This window comes from Schistocerca piceifrons, chromosome 11 (assembly GCF_021461385.2).
Source record: "Schistocerca piceifrons isolate TAMUIC-IGC-003096 chromosome 11, iqSchPice1.1, whole genome shotgun sequence".
In the NCBI taxonomy this organism is placed as follows: Eukaryota; Metazoa; Arthropoda; class Insecta; order Orthoptera; family Acrididae; genus Schistocerca; species Schistocerca piceifrons.
This window is the reverse complement of record NC_060148.1, coordinates 142,740,712-142,761,222: the sequence shown is the minus strand read 5'-3', so window position 1 is coordinate 142,761,222 and position 20,511 is coordinate 142,740,712. Positions and strand designations below refer to the sequence as shown.

General features: G+C 41.0%; 1 protein-coding gene across 1 annotated transcript in view; it reads left to right on the top strand.

The window, feature by feature from the left end:
* Positions 1-20,511, top strand: part of LOC124720395 (coatomer subunit beta') — a 164,105-nt gene that overhangs the window by 12,506 nt on the left and 131,088 nt on the right. The window contains exons 3-4 of the mRNA XM_047245736.1: positions 6,733-6,925; positions 19,098-19,246. Of these exons, the coding sequence (XP_047101692.1) occupies positions 6,733-6,925; positions 19,098-19,246 (342 nt within the window). The remainder of the gene's footprint in view (positions 1-6,732; positions 6,926-19,097; positions 19,247-20,511) is intronic.

Genomic DNA, 20,511 nt, shown 5'->3' with positions numbered 1-20,511 from the left:
AGGTGCATTCAAGTTCTGGAAAGAGATAGAAACATGCGCATTGTTTTAAAATGAGGCCGCGTTCATTGTCAATACGTCCCAGAGATGGCAGCACCGTACGGCAGATGGAATTTTACTGCCAGCGGCGAGAATGAGAACTGTTTTAAATACTTAAAATGGCGACGTTTTCCTTACTTGAACAGCGTGCAATCATTCGTTTTCTGAATTTGCGTGGTATGAAACCAATTGAAATTCATCGACAGTTGAAGGAGACATGTGGTGGTGGAGTTATGGATGTGTCGAAAGTGCGTTTGTGGGTGCGACAGTTTAATGAAGGCAGAACGTCGTGTGACAACAAACCGAAACAACATCGGGCTCACACAAGCCGGTCTGACGACACGATCGAGAAAGTGGAGAGAATTGTTTTGGGGGATCGCCGAATGACTGTTCAACAGATCGCCTCGAGAGTTGGCATTTCTGTGGGTTCTGTGCACACAATCCTGCATGACGACCTGAAAATGCGAAAAGTGTCATCCAGGTGGGTGCCACGAATGCTGACGGACGACCACATGGCTGCCCGTGTGGTATGTTGCCAAGCAATGTTGACGCGCTACGACAGCATGAATGGGACTTTCTTTTCATCGGTTGTGACAATAGATGAGACGTGGATGCCATTTTTCAATCCAGAAACAAAGCGCCCGTCAGCTCAATGGAAGCATACAGACTCACTGCCACCAAAAAAATTTCGGGTAACAGCCAGTGCTGAAAAAATGGTGGTGTCCATGTTCTGGGACAGCGAGGGTGTAATCCTTACCCATTGCGTTCCAAAGGGCACTATGGTAACAGGTACATCCTACGAAAATGTTTTGAAGAACAAATTCCTTCCTGCGTTGCAACAAAAACGTCCGGGAAGGGCTGCGTGTGTGCTGTTTCACCAAGACAACGTACCCTCACATCGAGCTAACGTTACGCAACAGTTTCTTTGTGATAACAACTTTTAAGTGATTCCTCATTCTTCCTACTCACCTGAACTGGCTCCTAGTGACTTTTGGCTTTTTCCAACAATGAAAGACACTCTCCGTGGCCGCACATTCACCAGCCGTGCTGCTGTTGCCTCAGCGATTTTCCAGTGGTCAAAACAGACTCCTAAAGAAGCCTTCGGCTCTGCCATGGAATCATGGCGTCAGCGTTGTGAAAAATGTGTACGTCTGCAGGGCGATTACGTTGGGAAGTAACGCCAGTTTCATCGATTTCGGGTGAGTAGTTAATTAGAAAAAAAATCTGAGGCCTTAGAACTTGAATGCACCTTGTTCTTCGTGAACGGGATAGAGGAACACGTATGGAGATGATCTATATTGATCTCCACACATTGTTCTATATTGTTAGAGGAAAAATGGTGCTTAGCCATCCTGTATGGCAACTTTGCCCGCCACGAGTACTGCTCGGTTTTCAGTTTACAGGCTGACTATATCTCCCCAGCATTTTCTGTCCAGTTCTCTTGTATCAGCAGACAATATAACTTCACAGAGTTCATGTTCATATAATGGAGTTATTTTCAGTTCATTATGCGAGTACTTAATTGAAGTCATTATGTGACGTTTTATGTAAAATACATTTATGTAAGGAATGGCTGAGAAATGTTTAATTTGTAAGTGTCATGTTGTCAGCAACTTATGTGGTGTTGGTGGGAAAGGGGTTGGATTAGCAAATGTAGCATCGTGCAACTGTCTGATATTGACAGCACATAATAAAATGGTACGATTGTGCTGTAGTCATATCGAGGTGAATTAATGAATGACCAGGAACTGCACTTCCCTCACCATTGATTGTGTTACTGGTCAGCTGCGTAAACCTTTTCCATTAAGGAATTCCTGGCACTTACGGAGGGAGTTTTCACAGAGTGGAGCCATTACTACATATCCACAGTACATCTTGCAAAGCGGGTGTTAATATATCTGATGGAACAGGACAGACATGTTCAAATGTAGAGCAGTAATGTGGTTTAATGTGTAACTTAGCTGGTGATGAAAAATTTGAAGTTTGATGACACCTGGGTGACCTGCACCCGTTGCAGATGTAACCAGTGTAAGGCCAGGTTCTCATTCAAATGAGCAAAAATAGGCAAAGTTTGGAAATGTTTTTGAGACAATGAGAAGACATAAAAAGGATCTTTTTGGGGATTATGGCGCGCTTAATTATGGTTTGATCAAGGGTCTGCGAGTTAGAAGTATGCAGACTGCATGCAGTGCAGCCCATCACAAGTCATCTGAAATCAAAAATGGATAATGTCACTCGATACTACATTAAATTTATGGGAGCTTATGCCTAATCATAATGAAATAATCTTAAATTTAATGATATAATTCTAACATGAACTTTAAGTTTGATTTCTTTCTTCTTTTTTTCAGTTATTATGGCTTTAAAAAAATAGTTAAGATTGACAGATTTCATATATTATAGGTATAAGGTATAGGTTGTGGGAAATTTTGGGAAACGAAGAAATTCCTGACTGCTAAGACCTAAACTTAATCATTGTAGACTCTGTTGTATTATGTTCGATTTTAGTGCTCCAATGTGGGTGTAAACTACGTAAATAAATAAATAGGTATAAGCTCCTAAGAAAAGTATTTGCTTTTCAGGGGTCAAAAGTACAAGTTAATAGGTCGAACCGCTTTTATGTTATACTGCACGCAGTTCTGAAAAATTGATTGTCGAGAAAAACCTGTTTAAAGTTTAGGGAAAACTTTAATATGTCTTATTAGTCCAGTCTGCATAAAAACTACATGCCATTATATAATTTTTGTCTCTCTGAACACAAATCTGAAACTAGATTTTCAAAGTTCGAAATGGCTCATCCAATATGGCAGTCCAGAGATTATGCTTTGACCAAAAAAAGTGTTTTTGTTGTTTGTGTTTTGTCTGCAATTCCAGGACAGTATATCAACCTTTCTTTGAACTTCAGTTGTTCCTGGATAACAATTCCCTTGTTCTTCTCGGCAAGAAAAGCCGATCTGGCTGAGCTGGATGTGCTATTTTCAGCAGTCTGCACACGTTGCACATAAGCTTTTTCAGCAAATATTTGCGTGCGTACTGAAATATAAATCATGTTGTGAACATCCTTCAAGGCACAACTAGTTTTCTACGTGAGTCGGCGTGTCGGTATAAGAGCATCCCACAATGGCTGTTACTCTGCTTTGAACAATGGGCTGTAGAAACTTATGTAATGCATGGATTAATAAACTTTTTCATCTCAACATTCTTGATATGTATATGTTTCCAAAAATGCTATAAAAATTGAGATTGTGCCCATTTGAATGAATACCTGCCCTTCACCACTTGGCTCTCTTCAGATGTTGGGAGTAATGAGTCTGGGGTGATGCATTTAATTCCTTTAAGCTGCAAAAAGTATTCCAGCCATTGGTGGTGGAGACAACAAATTCAAAATTGTTGAATAGACAGTGTTTTACATTTGTGGCAGGCCTTTCAGTGTGGTATACAGTTGACGGCTCCAGTTGTTGACCTTTTTTACATAGTAGTTCATTTAAAAGTTTCAAATAAATACTCGCTTCATGAACTGAAAAATTCTACTATGTACACAGTAGCTCAGTGAAATTATTTTGTGTACCCACATGAAAGAGCTGAACGGGAAATGCTTGGGAGATATAGCCTGTCGTTAAACTGAAAACTGAGCAGTGCTTGTTATGGGGAAAGTTGCCTTTCCTGGAAGAAAATTACAGCTTCCATGCAGTATGATGATCCATGATAAGGATCCATTTCCCCTCTAGCAATGTTGAATAGTGCACAGAAATTTTTCTAGTCCATCCATTTATGAGGGGCGTTTGAAAAGTCCGTGGAAAGTCCGAGAGATGGTGCATATCGAGGTCATGTTTAGTTAGTAGCATCTTCGGAAATAACGCACACAAAGTTTCAGCCGTATTGGTCTATTTCTTTGTGTTTGGCATTTTTGTGAATCAAGGAAGTAGAGTGATTGTCAAAAAATAGGCAAAGAAGAATTTTGTGTGTTGATTAAACATTACTTTATGAAAGGCAAAATGCCCCTGGAGACTAAAGAGAAGCTTGATAAACATTACGGTGGCTGTGCACTTTCGATTAGAACAGTCTATAAGTGGTTTCAAAATTTTTGGAGTGGCCATGTGAGCACAAGTGGTGCTGAACATTCTGGATGCCCTGTGGAGGTTACGACTCCAGAAATCGTTGATAAAATCCATGATAGGGTGATGGATGACAGAAGAGTTAAGATGCACGAGATTGCTAATGCTGTGGGCATCTCGAATGAATGGTTACATAGTATTTTGCATAAACATTTGGACATGAGAAAGCTATCTGCAAGATGGGTTCCGCGATTATTCACGCTTGACCAAAAATGGAATCGTGTGAAGTATTGCAAGGATGGTTTACAGCTGTTCAGGAAAAATGTGTAAGACTTTAAACATCGTTTCGTCACTGTGGATGAAACACGAATACATTACTATACTCCTGAGAGCAAAGAACAATCTAAACAATGGGTTACCAAGGGAGAATCTGCACCAAAAAAGGCGAGGACCAGTTCTTCGGCCGGAAAGGTTATGGCGACTGTCTTTTGGGATTCGCATGGGATAATGCTCATTGAATATTGGAAAAGGGTAAAACTATTACAGGTGAATATTATTCATCGTTATTGGACCGTTTGAAAACCGAGCTGCAAGGAAAACGCCGGTGATTGGACTGCAAAAAGTCCTTTTCCATCACAACACTGCACCAGCACACACCTCAGCAGTTGTGGTCACAAAATAATTGGAAGTATGATTCCAACTCGTTTCACATCCTCCCTATTCTCCAGACTTGGCTCCCTCAGACTACTATTTGTTCCCCAATTTGGAGAAATGGCTGGCAGGACAATGATTTTATTCAAACGAGGAGGTGATTGCAGCAACTAATAGCGACTTTGGAGACTTGGACAATTCCTGTTAATCAGAAGGGATCAACAAATTAGAACAGCGTTGGACAAAGTGTGTAAGTTTAAAAGGAGACCATGTTGAAAAATAAAAAAGGTTTGTCCCAAACACGTAAGTAGTTTTTATTTTTGCACAGACTTTTCAAACGCCCCTTGTATGTTTTTTAGACTAGTTTTATTGGCAAATCATATCTGCATTCAGTATAATGTTAATGCAGTTTGTGAGGAAATCAACATCGCCAGGTCATGTCTGTGCACCTTTGATTTGTAAGGTGTGATGTGGCGGCTCGATATAACTTTGTGTGACACCCTTCGGTTGCTTCATGTGATGTAGAGGGGCAGGTAGTGGGCAACCACCCGCTTGCTGATCTGTTTACATACCAGTGGTGGAGAGAAGTGCACGGGTACAACACAGCAACTTACCTTCCTTTGCACTTTTACCCCACATGTCCCCCGCTACACCTTGGTATGCCTCTGGAAGGCAGTTTATCCCTTAATATGGTCCTACTGCTCTTGGACGTGCTACACACAATTTATATTTGTTTCTCATCAACTTGATTTAAAAACAAACATTAATTTTACACCATTAAAACAGTATTTTTAATAATGTGCTATTCTTCCGTCACCAGCAGTGCAGAAATTACTGTAGGGTATGTAATGTAGTTAAATTTGTACTTGAAAACATTTTCACTTAGAAGCCACGGTTCTCAAGTTATTCAAGAGAAACATAAAAAAAAGACTTTTAATTGCCGACCACCAACCCCCCCCCCCCCTACCCCCCCACCCCCACCCCCCTCCACACACACACACACACACACACACACACACACACACACACACACACACACACAGAGTAACACATACCTCACCAGTCAGGATTTTTAGTATGTTGTTCAGGACACACTTTCCTAACTCGGTGCACAAATTTGCAGCTACACAGTTTTTCCCCTAGTTGACTTTTTTAGTCTTCGTCGACTGGGCTAAAACATTGGCCCAATAGGCCTACTTGGCCTAGGCACACTACCTCTATGACATCCAGGATTTCCTAAAAGTCTGCTTTCTGAGCAAGTGGATCAGCCGAGGTGTGTTAATTGCGTGGTCCCCATGTTTACTAGACCTGACACCTCTCGACTTTTTCTTTTGGGGATTCGTAAAGGATCCTGTCTCGTTCCATCCGTACTAGCACTTTTGTAGCAGAGCTCATAGCTAGAATGTGTCACATAACCGACTGAAATCACATTGAATCTATTTAGCTAAAGACATTAACGCATTTTGCTATAAAGTTATACCATCGGGCAGTATGAGTTTTCACATCCTAAAGTCTTTTTTGATACACCCAGTTTTGTTTGTTACACGATCTGACTGCAGACACGGCAAGAATATTGTCAGTTAGTAGCCACAGATCTAAGCGATTGTATGAATGAACGGCTTCAGTTGGGTATGACGTAGCTGAACTTGTGGACTGTCTTCCTCATCAGATTAAGATTGTTAGCAAAACTGGAGGTGGTGTCGTATGCTCGTAGTGTGATGTCTCTTGGGGGTAGATTAATATTTCCCCCCTTGCTCATATTTTATGAAGTTTAGCTGTTTATTATGGAAAAGTGATTTCAACCGCGTGACACCAAATTGTGTCGAGTGACTGAACAATGTGGATTTCCAAACTACGCTGGAGACTCACTGCTCTTTTTAGTTATGTGTGACCATCAGTTTGATAATTCTCTCTCCTCTGTCTGTGTACCTGCCGCATGCTACGCACTAAATAAATAATGTAATTGTGCCGTGTCGACTGCCGCCTACAGGTTTGCGACCTGCCCGTGCGCGCCGCAAAGTTCGTGCCCCGCAAGAACTGGGTGGTGACGGGTTCGGACGACATGCAGGTGCGCGTGTTCAACTACAACACGCTGGAGCGAGCGCACGCATTTGAGGCGCATACCGATTACTTGCGCTGCATCGCCGTGCACCCCACACAGCCGTACGTCCTGACCAGCAGTGGTGAGTGACGCCTAATGTGCACAGGAGAAAATAATTTTAAACTCAATCTTGCAGACTCTCACATTACGCCGGTTTATCGAGCACTAGTGACCTTTGTATTTTTCTCATTGGTTATTCTCTAAGTTTAGATTTTGTCTTGGACAGGAGTTGTAAATATTATTATGCTCACTTTTTATTGACTATGGATGTATCAATTTGTGGATTTCTTCTCCAAATTTTGCAGTATCTGCTGGATGGCAAGAATTTAGTACAGTAACCATATTTGCAAATAAATGAGATGACACTTCTCATAAAGATGTGTGCAATGTATTTTTCACACACAATACAACATCCTTCTTGGGCAAACAGTAGATTGTATGAGAACATTAACAATAATATTGCAATTCTGGATGTGATTGTCAGCTTGACAGTTCAGAATAGTGCCGTATTTATCCAATTATAAGATGATACTTTTTCCCAAGTTCATCATTCGAAAATTACAGTGTCGTCTTATACTCGCAGATTAAACTATTACTGCTGAGGCAAACATTTTTATGTTGTTTAATAGAGGATATAAGGGTCATCTTTTATTTACAGATGAAGTTTTGGATATTTATTCTGAAAAATTCAGAAGGGCAGGGCCAGACAAGAGAGACACTCATTCCAACAGGCTGGAGGAATTCCCATACGCCGAAGTGCTCGAAACAGTATCAGTGTCGCTCGAACAGTCGTGCGACATTTGACTCGTGCGGTGCTAGTGTGAGGGATATGCAAGAAACTATGAACTAGTCACTACAACAGTCAATTTCTCTGTTTAAAATTTGACAGTTTTGTGAAACACCAGAGGAAAAAGCATCAATTTGTCATCTCAGACTCTTACTGTATTTGAACAGGTTTGGAATAAAAGTTCTCATAAGTGTATGGATACTGTGAACAAACATTTATGCTGCTTTTTTAGGTAAGGTAACATTCCAAAGTGGAAGTATTGTCCTTCATAAAACATTCCTTCATTCTAAAACAGATCAGTATTTTATTTGGATATGAGAGAATGTTGGGGGTTGTAATGAGAGATTCGGTTGCTGCTCACATATTAGAGTACCGGGTAAAAACATTACCAGCTTTTAATCAGGATTAGGGCATGATGATGGTGATATTCAAGTGAAACAAGAAGGAAAATAAATCCAGAAGGAAAATAAATCCAGAAGGAAAATAAATCCAGAAGGAAAATCAATCCAGAATAAAATGTCTTACAAATGAAGTAAATCATGTTAAACTGACTGTAATTGTTGTGTTCAAAGATACAGTATCGACAGCAATAGATAGATTCATTCCACATAAGTTAATAAGAGACGAAAAAAAGCATGCCAAATTCAGAACAACTCAAAATCCCCATGACTGGCTAAGTTTCACGGAAGCTCGAAATTTAGTGCAGATGTCAATGCGAGATGCTATTAATAGTTTCCACAGTGAAACATTGTCTCAAAATATGGTAGAAAACCCAAAGAGATTCTGATCATATGTAAAGTACACCAGTGACAAAAAAAAGCAGTCAATACCGTCACTGTGCGATAGCGATGGAAATGTTACCGACGATGGTGCCACTAAAGCGGAGTTAGTAAATACAGTTTTCCGTAAATCCTTCACGAAAGAAGACAAAGTAAATATTCCAGAATTCGTAACCAGAGCAGCTGTTTGCATGAGTGCCATAAAAGTAGATATCTTAGGTGTTATGAAACAACTCAAATCACTTAAGGAAGGCAAGTCTTCTGGTCCAGGTGGTATACCAATCAGGTTCCTTTCAGAGCATGCAGATGCAGTAGTGCCTTTCTTAGCAATCATGCACAACCGCTCACTTGACGAAAGGTCTGTTCCTAAAGACTGGAAAGTAGCACAGGTCACACCAATTTCCTATCAGAGGGGTCACAGTTCATAGTGATAGATGGTAAATCATCAAGTAGAACAGAAGTGATATCTGGGATTCTGCAATGTAGTGTCATAGACCCTCTGCTGTTCCTGATTTGCATAAATGACCTAGGTGATAATCTGTGCAGCCCCCAAGGTTGTTTGCAGATGACACTGTAATTTCTCGTCTAGTAAAATCATCAGATGATCAACTTCAATTACAAAATGATCCATAGAGAATTTCTGTATGGTGCGAAAAGTGGCAATTGGCACTAAACAAAGAAAAGTGCGAAGTCATCCACATGGGTACTAAAAGAAATCCGGTAAATTTTGGGTATACGATAAATCGCACAAATCTAAGGGCTGTCAATTCGCCTAAATACCTAGGAATTACAATTACGAGCAACTTAAATTGGAAAGACTACGTAGATAATATTGTGAGGAATGCAAAACAAAGGCTGCGCTTTGTTGGCAGAACACTTAGAAGACGCGACAAGCCCACTAGAGAGACAGCCTACATTACACTTGTCCGTCCTCTGCTGGAATATTGCTGCGGGGTACGAGATCCTTACAAGGTAGGATTGATGGAAGACATAAAAAAAGTGCAAAGAAGGCAGCTCGTTTTGTGTTATCACGCAATAGGGGTGAGAGTGTCACTGATACGATACGTGAGTTGGGGTGGCAGTTACTGAAACAAAGGCGGTTTTCTTTGCGGCAAGATATAGTTACGAAATTTCAGTCACCAACTTTCTCTTCTGAATGCGAAAATATTTTGTTGACACTTACCTATGTACGGAAAAATGATCATCATAATAAAATAAGAGAAATCAGAGCTCGAACAGAAAGATTTAGGTGTTTCTTTTTCCCATGCGCCATTAGAGAGTGGAATGGTGGAGAAGTAGTACGAAAATGGTTCGATGAACCCTCTGCCAGACATTTAAGTGTGAACTGCAGAGTAACCTTGTAGATGTAGAAAATAAATTACAGGTGCAAGAACTGTCGTGGACATATTACCAATAGATGTAAGTAGATCACAGGATAAGTGAGGGTTTGAGAATTGGACTGAATCGTATTGGCGAGTTTTTATTGGTGGAATAGTGGCTGTTGTTACATACTAGAAGACATTGGAATCTGTGTTGCTCAAACACAGCACTACGGAAGGGTCAGAGGGAGACACGGATACCAGCTTGGCTGTAGTGAGCAGGCAGCAGATTATGTTACGTTGCCAAACATGGGAATCCATTATGTGAACTTTGGCTTTTTAGGAACATCTACCACGTTTAAACTACAGTTTACCTGAATCCATTCATAGTCGGGATTGAAACTACAAATGTACATTTGCCTTTCTTCAGTTTGCCATCAACTTAAGACATAGTCAGAATTGTCTCCTACATTTCTGCGGAAGCAAAACTGATTTGGCCAGTAGTTGACTTAGTATTTCCAGCCTACATAAATAATTCCTGTCAATAATTTGCAAGAAATGAAATGAAAGAGGAAGCCACCTGGTAGAATTTTGCACAGAGCGTAACTTAATCATAGCTAACACTTGGTTCAAGAATCGTGAAAGGAGGTTGTATACCTGGAAGAATCCTGGAGATACTAAAAGGTATCAGATAGATTATATAATGGTAAGACAGAGATTTAGGAACGAGGTTTTAAATTGTAAAACATTTCCAGGGGCAGATGTGGACTCTGACCACAATCTATTAGTTATGAACTGTAGATTAAAACCGAAGAAACTGCAAAAAGGTGGAATTTAAGGAGATGGGACCTGGATAAACTGACTAAACTGGAGGTTGTACAGAGTTTCAGGGAGAGCGTAAGGGAACAACTGACACGAATGGGGGAAGGAAATACAGTAGAAGAAGAATGGGTAGCTTTGGGGGATGAAGTGGTGAAGGCAGCAGATGATCAAGTAGGTAAAAAGACGAGGGTTAGTAGAAATCCTTGGGTAACAGAAGAAATATTGAATTTAATTGATGAAAGGAGAAAATGTAGAAATGCAGTAAATGAAGCAGGCAGAAAGGAATACAAACGTCTCAGAAATGAGATCGACAGGAGGTGCAAAATGGCTAAGCAGGCATGGCTAGAGGACAAATGTAAGTATGTAGAGGCTTATCTCACTAGGGGTAACATAGATACTGCCTACAGGAAAATTAAAGAGTCCTTTGGAGATAAGAGAACCACTTGTATGAACATAAAGAGCTCAGATGGAAACCCAGTTCTAAGCAAAGAAGGGAAAGCAGAAAGGTGGAAGGAGTATATAGAGGGTCTATACAAGGGCGATGTACTTGAGGACAATATTATGGAAATGGAAGAGGATGTAGATGAAGATGAAATGGGAAGAGGATGTAGATGAAGATGAAATGGGAGATATGATATTGCGTGAAGAGTTTGACAGAGCACTGAAAGACCTGAATCGAAACAAAGCCCCGGGAGTAGACAACATTCCATTAGAACTACTGACGGCCTTGGGAGAGCCAGATCTGACAAAACTATACCATCTGGTGAGCAAGATGTATGAGACAGGTGAAATACCCTCAGACTTCAAGAAGAATATAATAATTCCAATTGGGGAGAAGAGGAGTTTGTGGCACAACTTGACAAGAAGAAGGGATCGGTTGGTAGGACGTGTTCTGAGGCATCAAGGGATCACAAATTTAGCATTGGAGGGCAGCGTAGAGAGTAAAAATCGTAGAGAGAGACCAAGAGATGAATACACTAAGCAGATTCAGAAGGATGTAGGTTGCAGTAGGTACTGGGTGATGAAGAAGCTTGCACAGGATAGAGTAGCATGGAGAGCTGCATCAAACCAGTCTCATACTTAAGACCACAACAACAACAACAATTTGCAACTGTGATTTATGAAACTAAATCATTATGGTGTAGTTACAGTTTATTGTTAATGCAACACACAGAATTTCTACACTTTGCTTGTCTTTTGTTAATATACAGGGTTTTTAAAAAAGAATATGCGTATAACAAAACATTATGTTGTCAAAACTATTGACCACTGTCCCAGGGCTCGGTTATTGGAGGGACAAATACATTGTTTGGTTTATATTCATTGCCACAGGATGTTGTTTGTCTTCTGTTTGCTTGGTTACTGTCACATGTTTCAAAATGGCTACGCCAAAGCAGGAATCATTTTGTGTTCTCGAGTCTGCAAAGTATAATTTGATGATTACAGTGCAAAGATGTTTCAGATTGAGATACCAATCTGATCTCCTGAATGGATGAAACACTCGCTGAAGGTGTCAACAGTTTGTAAACACGGGATGTCTATGTAAAGGAAAGAATCATGGTCACCCACGTCTTTCAGATGAAAGTGTTGCAAGAATTCAAACATAGCCATACAGAATGAACTCAGTTGGCAGTTACAACTGCCTACGATATCAATTTGGCACGTTTTGAGAATTCGGTTGGTTATGAAACTGTAAAAGTTACAGCTATTACAGTGTGCACCATGACTACTGACACAAATGTCTTGAGATTTACTGACGAGCTTCAGATTGCTGTTGACAATGATAACACTTTCACACTACACACTGTGTTCAATCATGGAGTGATTTTGCATCATAGTTGGAAAGTAAACAAACACAGTGTTTGAATTTGGAACCCACGGAAAACACACACACACACACACACACACACATTGAACATGCACAACATTCACCCAGAGTTAGTGCTTTGTGTGATATCCCATTCTTCTTTGCTGAAATAACTCAGCAGTATCTTGTTATGCTGCAAAACTGGTTTTTTCTGAGGCTGAATGACGACAGCTTCATTTTTCAACTAGACAGGGCACGCCCCTCACTGAAGTTGCCAAGTGCGTGAATTTCTTAAGTGAAACTCTACAGAGCTGTTGGATCGGTTGTCAAACAGCCAGTGACTTAACACTTCTGAGCTGGCCTTCACGGTCTCTGGGATTGATGACCTGTGATTTTTTCCTCCTGGGGATTCATTAAGGACAAAGTTTATGTGCCAACACTACCACATAACGTAGAAGAGTTGAAGAAACGGATCTGTAGTGCCACATCATCAGTGACGATGGACACGGTTATCCGAGTTGTTGGAGGAATTAGAGTATCAGTGCAATATTGTTCGTGTCGCTGGTAGAGGACATATTGAACATTTGTGATATAAACTTGAGAGATTCATGAAGTCCCAAGTTTCGTAGTTGTAAGTCTTACAGTTTAATAAACATGTATCTTCGAAATATGTATATTCGTTTTGAAATAGTCTGTATATTGATTTGTTGCATGTCTATAAAGGGTCTCCTCCTTGACAAGCTCTGTGGAAGGGGACAAGTGAGTGAATGAATGAGCAAGCGTATTATGACAGTGTTCTCTCTGCCCTTTATTAAAAACCCGGAGAATATATGGGTAGGACATAGTTGAGCTTACAATAGTGAACCTAAGCAATAAGGCTAATGTGCTTAATAGTGTGGTATAGATGGATAAATACATTAAGCTTTCAGAGCCAGTAGCTCCTTGTGGGAGAAGGGGTGAAAGGAGAAAGAAGGAAGGAGGAAAATGAGTGCCAAGGTTTAGGAAATAGAGATATTGGGAAAAGTCACCCGGAACCCCCAGTTAGGGGAGACTTACCAGACGGGATGGGAAGGAAAGACTTGTTGTTTGGGACTGCACTTGACTAGATCTTAAAATCTGAGAGCTTAAAGGTGGAAGATACAGTAATAACAAAGACAGAGATTTCTGACAAAACATTGTGCTAGAGTTAATAAGTGTAAAGCTAAGTGTATAAAAGGCAACGGCCTTGCTGCAGTGGCTACACCGGTTCGCGTGAGATCACCGAAGTTAAGCGCTGTCGGGCGTGGTCGCCACTTAAATGGGTGACCATCCAGGCCGCCATGCACTGCTGCCATTTTTCGGGGTGCACTCAGCCTCGTGATGCCAATTGAGGAGCTACTCGACCGAATAGTAGCGGCTTCAGTCAAGAATACCATCATAATGGCCGAGAGAGCGGTGTGCTGACCCCACGCCCCTCCTGTCCGCGTCCTCCTCTGAGGATGACACAGTGGTCCCGGTAGGCCAGTCGTGGCCTGAAGACGGAGTGCTTTAAGTACATAAAAAGTGGTAGAGGTGGTGGGTGGGGTAAAATAGACAGGTCAAAAAATAAGATATAGAAAACAAAGGGAATGAAGAACAGAATAGTCACTGAGAAATAAAGTGGAGACCTTGAAAATTAAACTAAATTGAGGCCAGGTGGATGGCGAGAACTGAGGACAGGTAACGCCAGTATCTGCGTGGGGAGTTCTGATGAACTGCTCTCTGGAGGAAGAATCTAGACGACACGTGTAGTGAAAAGGGCACCGAGGTCATGACTCTCACATTGCAGAGCGTATTGTGTATTGTCAGTACACAAACCTGTGCCTACGCCCATTCGTCCTAACTGTAACTCGGCGGCAGTCGTACTGACGATGAAGGATGAACTGTGTTTACAAAACAGCTGGTACGTGATGGGTTGTTTCACGGGTGGCTCTCCCTTTGCAGGGCTGGTACAGGTCGTGGTAGGAGGCTGCACAAGGCAAGTCTTACAGCAGAGACGGTCACGGGGGTAGGTGCCGTAGGGTAGGGAGACGGGTGCAGCTGGAGTGTAGAGTCCGATGAGGACAGTGTGGAGATTGGTGGAGGGGGCGGGGGGGGGGGGGGGAGCTATTTTCTAGGCAGACAGAATGGACCTCATTTCAGGGCACAATTTACAATTTTAGGAAGTTGTAGCCTTGTCGAAGTAACAGATTAATACACTCGAGACCACTATAGTCGTGACTGAAGAGGGGTGTATTCCTAAGTTGTTTTTTGCAGGGATAAGCGGTACAATTGGATTTGATGGCCTGGGAAATTTGCTTTTAAACTAGGCTGGTGGGGTAATTATGACAGGAGGGATAGTTTAATAGTGTGTCGGTCCCCATGCGGAATGCAGTTCACGAGTGATTCTAAGCAGTGTGGGTTCTGCGAGACTGTGATAGGTGTCTGGGGATACGTAGCACTAGATGACTAAGCACAGATCGTGTAATTCTTGTAAGTTATATACCGGAGATTTACGAGTGCAGAGCTTCTGTCCGACAGTGTCAGAGGTGTGTTTCCTCAGAGTTCAGATCGGAGGAATTCGGTGGCCGAGATATCGGCGTGAGTTAAGTGCCACGCTCTTCGAACCACTGTAGCACGATTTTGGTCTCATCCTGCAGGAAGCGCCGTCCCTTTCGGAGAAACTTTGAGCGTGAATGGTGCGTGTGGCCTGCAATAATGTTCAAATTTCCCACAGCTGTCGTGGTGCCTCAAGTTACTACCAGAGGTCCTGTGGACATTCGGTGGGGTGTCCCCCTTAGCATACTACTCCTCAGTCAGCCAGCATCTGTAGCTCGGTGCATGTTTCGAGCAGCTGTTCGTCCGGACGGCGGTGTATCTGCCCGCAACTGTTGACTCGGTGTAACAATAAACGTGATTCGTCCGATAAGATGATGGGTTTCCATTGTTCCGTGGTCCAGCCTCAGTGAAGCTGTGCGTACTGTAAACTTAACTGATGATGTCAGCGAGTCAACAAGGGCCACTTAGAGGTTGCTGTGGAGCATTCTGTTGAACGGTGTGTGCTGAATGGAAACTATGGGTGTCTCTGTCACTCGTTAACTCACAAGCCGGTGTCATTAAAGGACAAGAAGGTATTTGAAATTTTGTGCAGCAGGCATACTCTGTAGGTTAGGTGGCTTTTGTAGGCCAATTTTAGGTTGTTTCCCAACTTATATAAATCATTTTTGACATAAAATAATTGGTCCTAGAAACCCAGCATGGTTACCTATATAATATTCTTTCTTTGTTGTTATTAATTAATGTATCTTTTAACTGACAAGAAAAAACACCCTTGAAATTACGAGTTAACACCACAGGGGAAGGCTATAAATAGTCAGAATGGTGGATGTGACAGTTGGAAAGTATATTCACAGGAGCACAGATTATGTCAATTGTTCAGGTGAAATCCTACGGGAACACCGTAAACTGTATAGCATAACAATAATACAAAATTAGTGAGAACTGTGTTAATGGAAAGACAATGGCAGGTAAGCAGTTAAGTACTGAATCGTTATCATTGTACATGTATGTAACCAAAATCATTATGAATGTATTCTGAAACTAGTTGTGAATGACATCTGGCATCAATACTCTTCAAGTCATGAGAATAAGCAGACCATTAATAACAATGTCATGTGTTAGTGCTTTCAATTAATATGCATAGAATTATATATGCCAATGCTGCACTAGTGTTGAGGTTTTACATTTTCAGTTTTTAGTGATAAACAGACAGAGAAGCTCGACATGGTGAAGAATTGAACCATTTCAACACTACGGTGTGGAACCAGTGAAGCAATTAACGAATACTCTGCATAGTGGGCAACGCACTCTGGTTACATGCCATCGTAGAATTACACTCATGGCGTCTTTTAGAAACTACATCACACTTCTTTTTATTTCGAAGGGTAAAAGAACTCGTCACAGTTGTACTTGCTGCTTCCCTCTGAGCCAGTAGCTACCCATTCCCAATCTTCCTGAGGTACAAACTATGTTAAACTTTAATACAATAAGACAAGTACTACGGTCAGAAACTGTGTGTGTCTCGAGGCAGCATAACTGATTCCAACATTTACGAGACTTTGTTGTTGACGCCTTCCACAACATGATGAAAGGAAAACATCTATCAATAATTACATTTTTGCTGTTCATGCAGTAAAACTTGTGCATAAGACACAACATTATATTTTTAACTTGTTTCCTAGAGACTCTACTCACAACACACATATACCGATGAATTTACCTGCAAAATTGTTCCACTGTACGATACAAAGTTCAGGAGATGTGTCACAAACATTGTCGGGAGATCTTTATGAACACTTACTTACATTTAAATTTTTATATTAAAATTTTTAAACAGTTACAGAGAATTCACTGTAAACGATTTTTTTTCCAAAATTTTGAAACAGAGGGTACACAACTAGATTACATTATTTACAGAAAGAGGACACAAGATACACAGCAGAACAACTTTACTGAGTACACAGTGTGTAAATGATAACTTCTTACGATGTAAGGGCAGTCGAGACAAACAATCTGAGATAACAATGGTAGGCACTGAAAACCTAGTAACTCCATGTCGTTAAATTTTGCAGGAGAAGCAAAAACAGTTACTTAAAAATAATATAAGTGACACAGAAAGTTGCTACTTGTGAAACTATACAGCAGAAGCCTTGTTATTGACAGATTAGAGAAATGCAAGTCTGTCTTTGATAATGGAGTTATTGTTACTGGAATTACGAGGTTTTTACAGACAACTCAATACACCACAAGTATCTTATCAGTGGTAGGCAATGGAAACCTCATAACTCCACCTGTTTTTAGAGACAGGCGGAGTTATCAGTTTTTCACTGCCTACCACTAATAAGATACTTGCCTATTAAGTGCATCAAAATGTCCTCAGGTTCCAATAGCTGACATTTACAATTTATTTAATAAAAGTTTCAATTTTGAATATTTCCCTTAAACCAAAATACAGGAATCTTAAGAACATCACTGTGTCCAGAAAATTTAGTACATTGATATTGTCAAAACAAAGTTTAGGAAATAATACAGACTAAAAAATAGGTGGTCTCTTGACATTGTATACTAATTAATCAGTAACTCTTGAACTATGGAAATTTAAGACAAGCAATTACTTTCTCTGAATGAGGAACAGTCGGTCCACAAAACTGACTAGGTTGTTGGTTCTTTTGACACACATTTTTGTACAGTGATAAACTTATGATGTCTTGAAATTGTGACATCTTCTGAACTAACTAACTTTAAGAGAGAACAGTTGCCCCACAGTGTTAGGAATTGGAGAAATTGTATGTGTGACAGTAAGAATATGAAATACATTACCAGATGGAAAGTTTATAACTATACGTACACATGTGGTGCAATTGTGATTCTATAGTTTGAATAATTACACTGTGACGTCATCATCAGTTGAATGGTGCATTATCTGAAGACGGCCTACTTCTAGAGGATGAAACTAATCGTATTTTTAATAAATGACTGTGTGATCAAGACGTTTTTACTAATTTTACTTTACTGATAGATTGCAGTTCCCAATAATGTTGTCTAAAATTCTCTTTAAATGTGTGGTATAGTACGATAGATAATCACTCAATTGGGCCTGTCGCATTGCTACATTGTCTTGCAGGTCCCCTTTACACAGATCATTCTGGTAAATGAGCATGCATCATTATTGAAAGACATTGCTATGGCTGTGGGAATGGATATGTCCTTCCAGCAGGGTGGAATCCGTGCACATTCTAGTCGTCAGGTGACACTTTATCTGAAAGTAACATTACCTGGAAGATGGAATGGCAGAAACTGTTACATTTCTTGGCCATGTAGATCTCTGGGCATTATTCCTTTGGATTTCTACACATGGCAATTGTTGAAAGGCAAAGTCTGCATAGAAAAAGCAAAAACAAGAGATTAATGATTCTACGGGCTATGAATAGTGACTTCCTTTTGAAAGAATTCCAAGATAACTTCAGAAGAAAACTCAAAATGAATTGTAGTTGGAAGTGGAATTTATGAAAATCAACTTTGAACTTAAATCATTTCTCTTTGCTTAACACTCTCTGCAAGTGTTTGTTCAGGTTGAATTCTAACAACTGTATTATATGAACACCTTTATGTGGCAGTTTTAGGTGGGGGTGCTCGGGTATGTGGTTGTGTAAGACTCCAGTGTAGCTCAGGCCTCAACTAGCGTATCTAGAACTTTGCAAACCTCGGCAAACAATTACGCCATAGCTGTTGCTGGATGCTGTGTGTACTCCACTTTGCTTGTTGCTTCCTTTTCTTCTTTTGAAATGAAGAGACTAATCCTGCCCCATCACAGGGTTCAAACATGACTCTACACCAAAAGAAATTTGCAATCTGTGTGAGCTTTGTGTCAATTCTGCTTTTGTAGAACCACAAAACACGAATATAGGCTGCCAGTCCTGCAAGGTTTAGGTGGGGCTTGTTCTCCTGCACTGCTTCTCATCCCTCGAATGCTTTACATTCTTATTTGTTAACACCCACGGCTGAGTGCCATGATATAATGTGTGCATAATGTCTCTGTAATCGATAGAAACTGAAAACACCTTATATGAAACATTTTATTTGTGTTTGTCTGTACTAACAACTCCTAAAATGTTAAGTATTCTTCCTGAAATACCTTCTGTAAATAACAGGAGAGTTCAGAAGCAAACACGGGCTTGTTTCAGATGACATGATGATCAAGCTGTGGAACTGGGAGCGGCAGTGGGCGTGCCAGCAGGTGTTTGAGGGCCACACCCACTATGTGATGCAGATTGTCATCAACCCCAAGGACAACAACACCTTTGCTAGTGCCTCCCTGGACAGGACTGTCAAGGTGAGTCAGAGACACGTGAGGCCGATCTCGATCACACTACTTAATATCTCGATTGCAGTGAGAGCCGTTTGCCGATTTTGCTGACGGAAGAAATCCTTGCTCTTAGTGTGTTGTTAATAATTTGAGGACCGGCCTATCGGGACAGTTTGGGTCCAGAAAATCAGCAGTTTGTTCCATTAGTTAAAATATTATTGGTACATCTTTGAGATACCTCAAAAGGGCAATGCATGCTATAAAAGACAAAGCTCCAAGGTTTATTTTTCATCCGTATTTTAGTTCTGCGATAGTTCCCAGATCTTACAGTGGTGGTAGCAGAAAGTGAAAACTTGCCTGGACAGCTGCACTTCTTAGCATGCAGCATCTTGGATTTAGGGAAGTGTACTTGTCTCAGATTGAATCCACCCAGCAGATGAACAATGCAGGACTAATCTGCCTGAATGTGGTTTTTTAGGCGAATGTTGGGCTGGTACCCATGTCTCACCTCAGTTACACAACACACAGTCATTTAGAAAATTTTTGCACACCTTCACAGGGAATAACACTATATGCAGACACTTTGGGTTCATGAATTTGTCGCGGGGGGGGGGGGGGGGGGTGCTAATAGTTGCTCTAGGGACAATTTCTACAGACTGTTCCCTGTTAGATATTTCACCCTCCTATTCAGAATCATTCAGCTCTTTCTCTAGGGCTTCCAAAACTTTTTGCTCACTCAACAGAATGCGATGCATTTGTAGTGGAAATATAGCAAACAGCAAAAAGCCAAACCTGACAAGTACTCGCACAAATTTCACGAAAATGTAAGCACCCAATGGCTGAGTCAGTTCTGACAGCACCTGTTACATTTGCTACTTCTTACATCAAAATGATTTTGCAAACTGACAACAGAGGGCAGCACCTGCCAAGGCAGGGATAGTGAGGTGTCCGTACGTTCTCATATAAAAGTGGTCCAGTTTTTATACAATCGGTGGCTTGCATGTTGTGGAACATCACAGCATGATATGTAGGTCGTTGCAGTCCTTTGAATGCAGTGCTGTGGTCCAAGTTGTGCTCGGGTTGGTCGTTAAAGTATTAAACAGTATTCAGTATTCTACTCCCCCTCCCTACCCCATATGAATGAACTTCGTACCTGTTTAGAGTTGAGAAACTGAAGCTCCAGGGCAAGTGAAGGTTTTTCGAATCTGTAAGGAAAATGTTTTTGGTGTCAAATGGTAGTTCTTTAAGTATCCCCACACCTCTTTGTCAACACCCCCCCCCCTCTCCTCCCC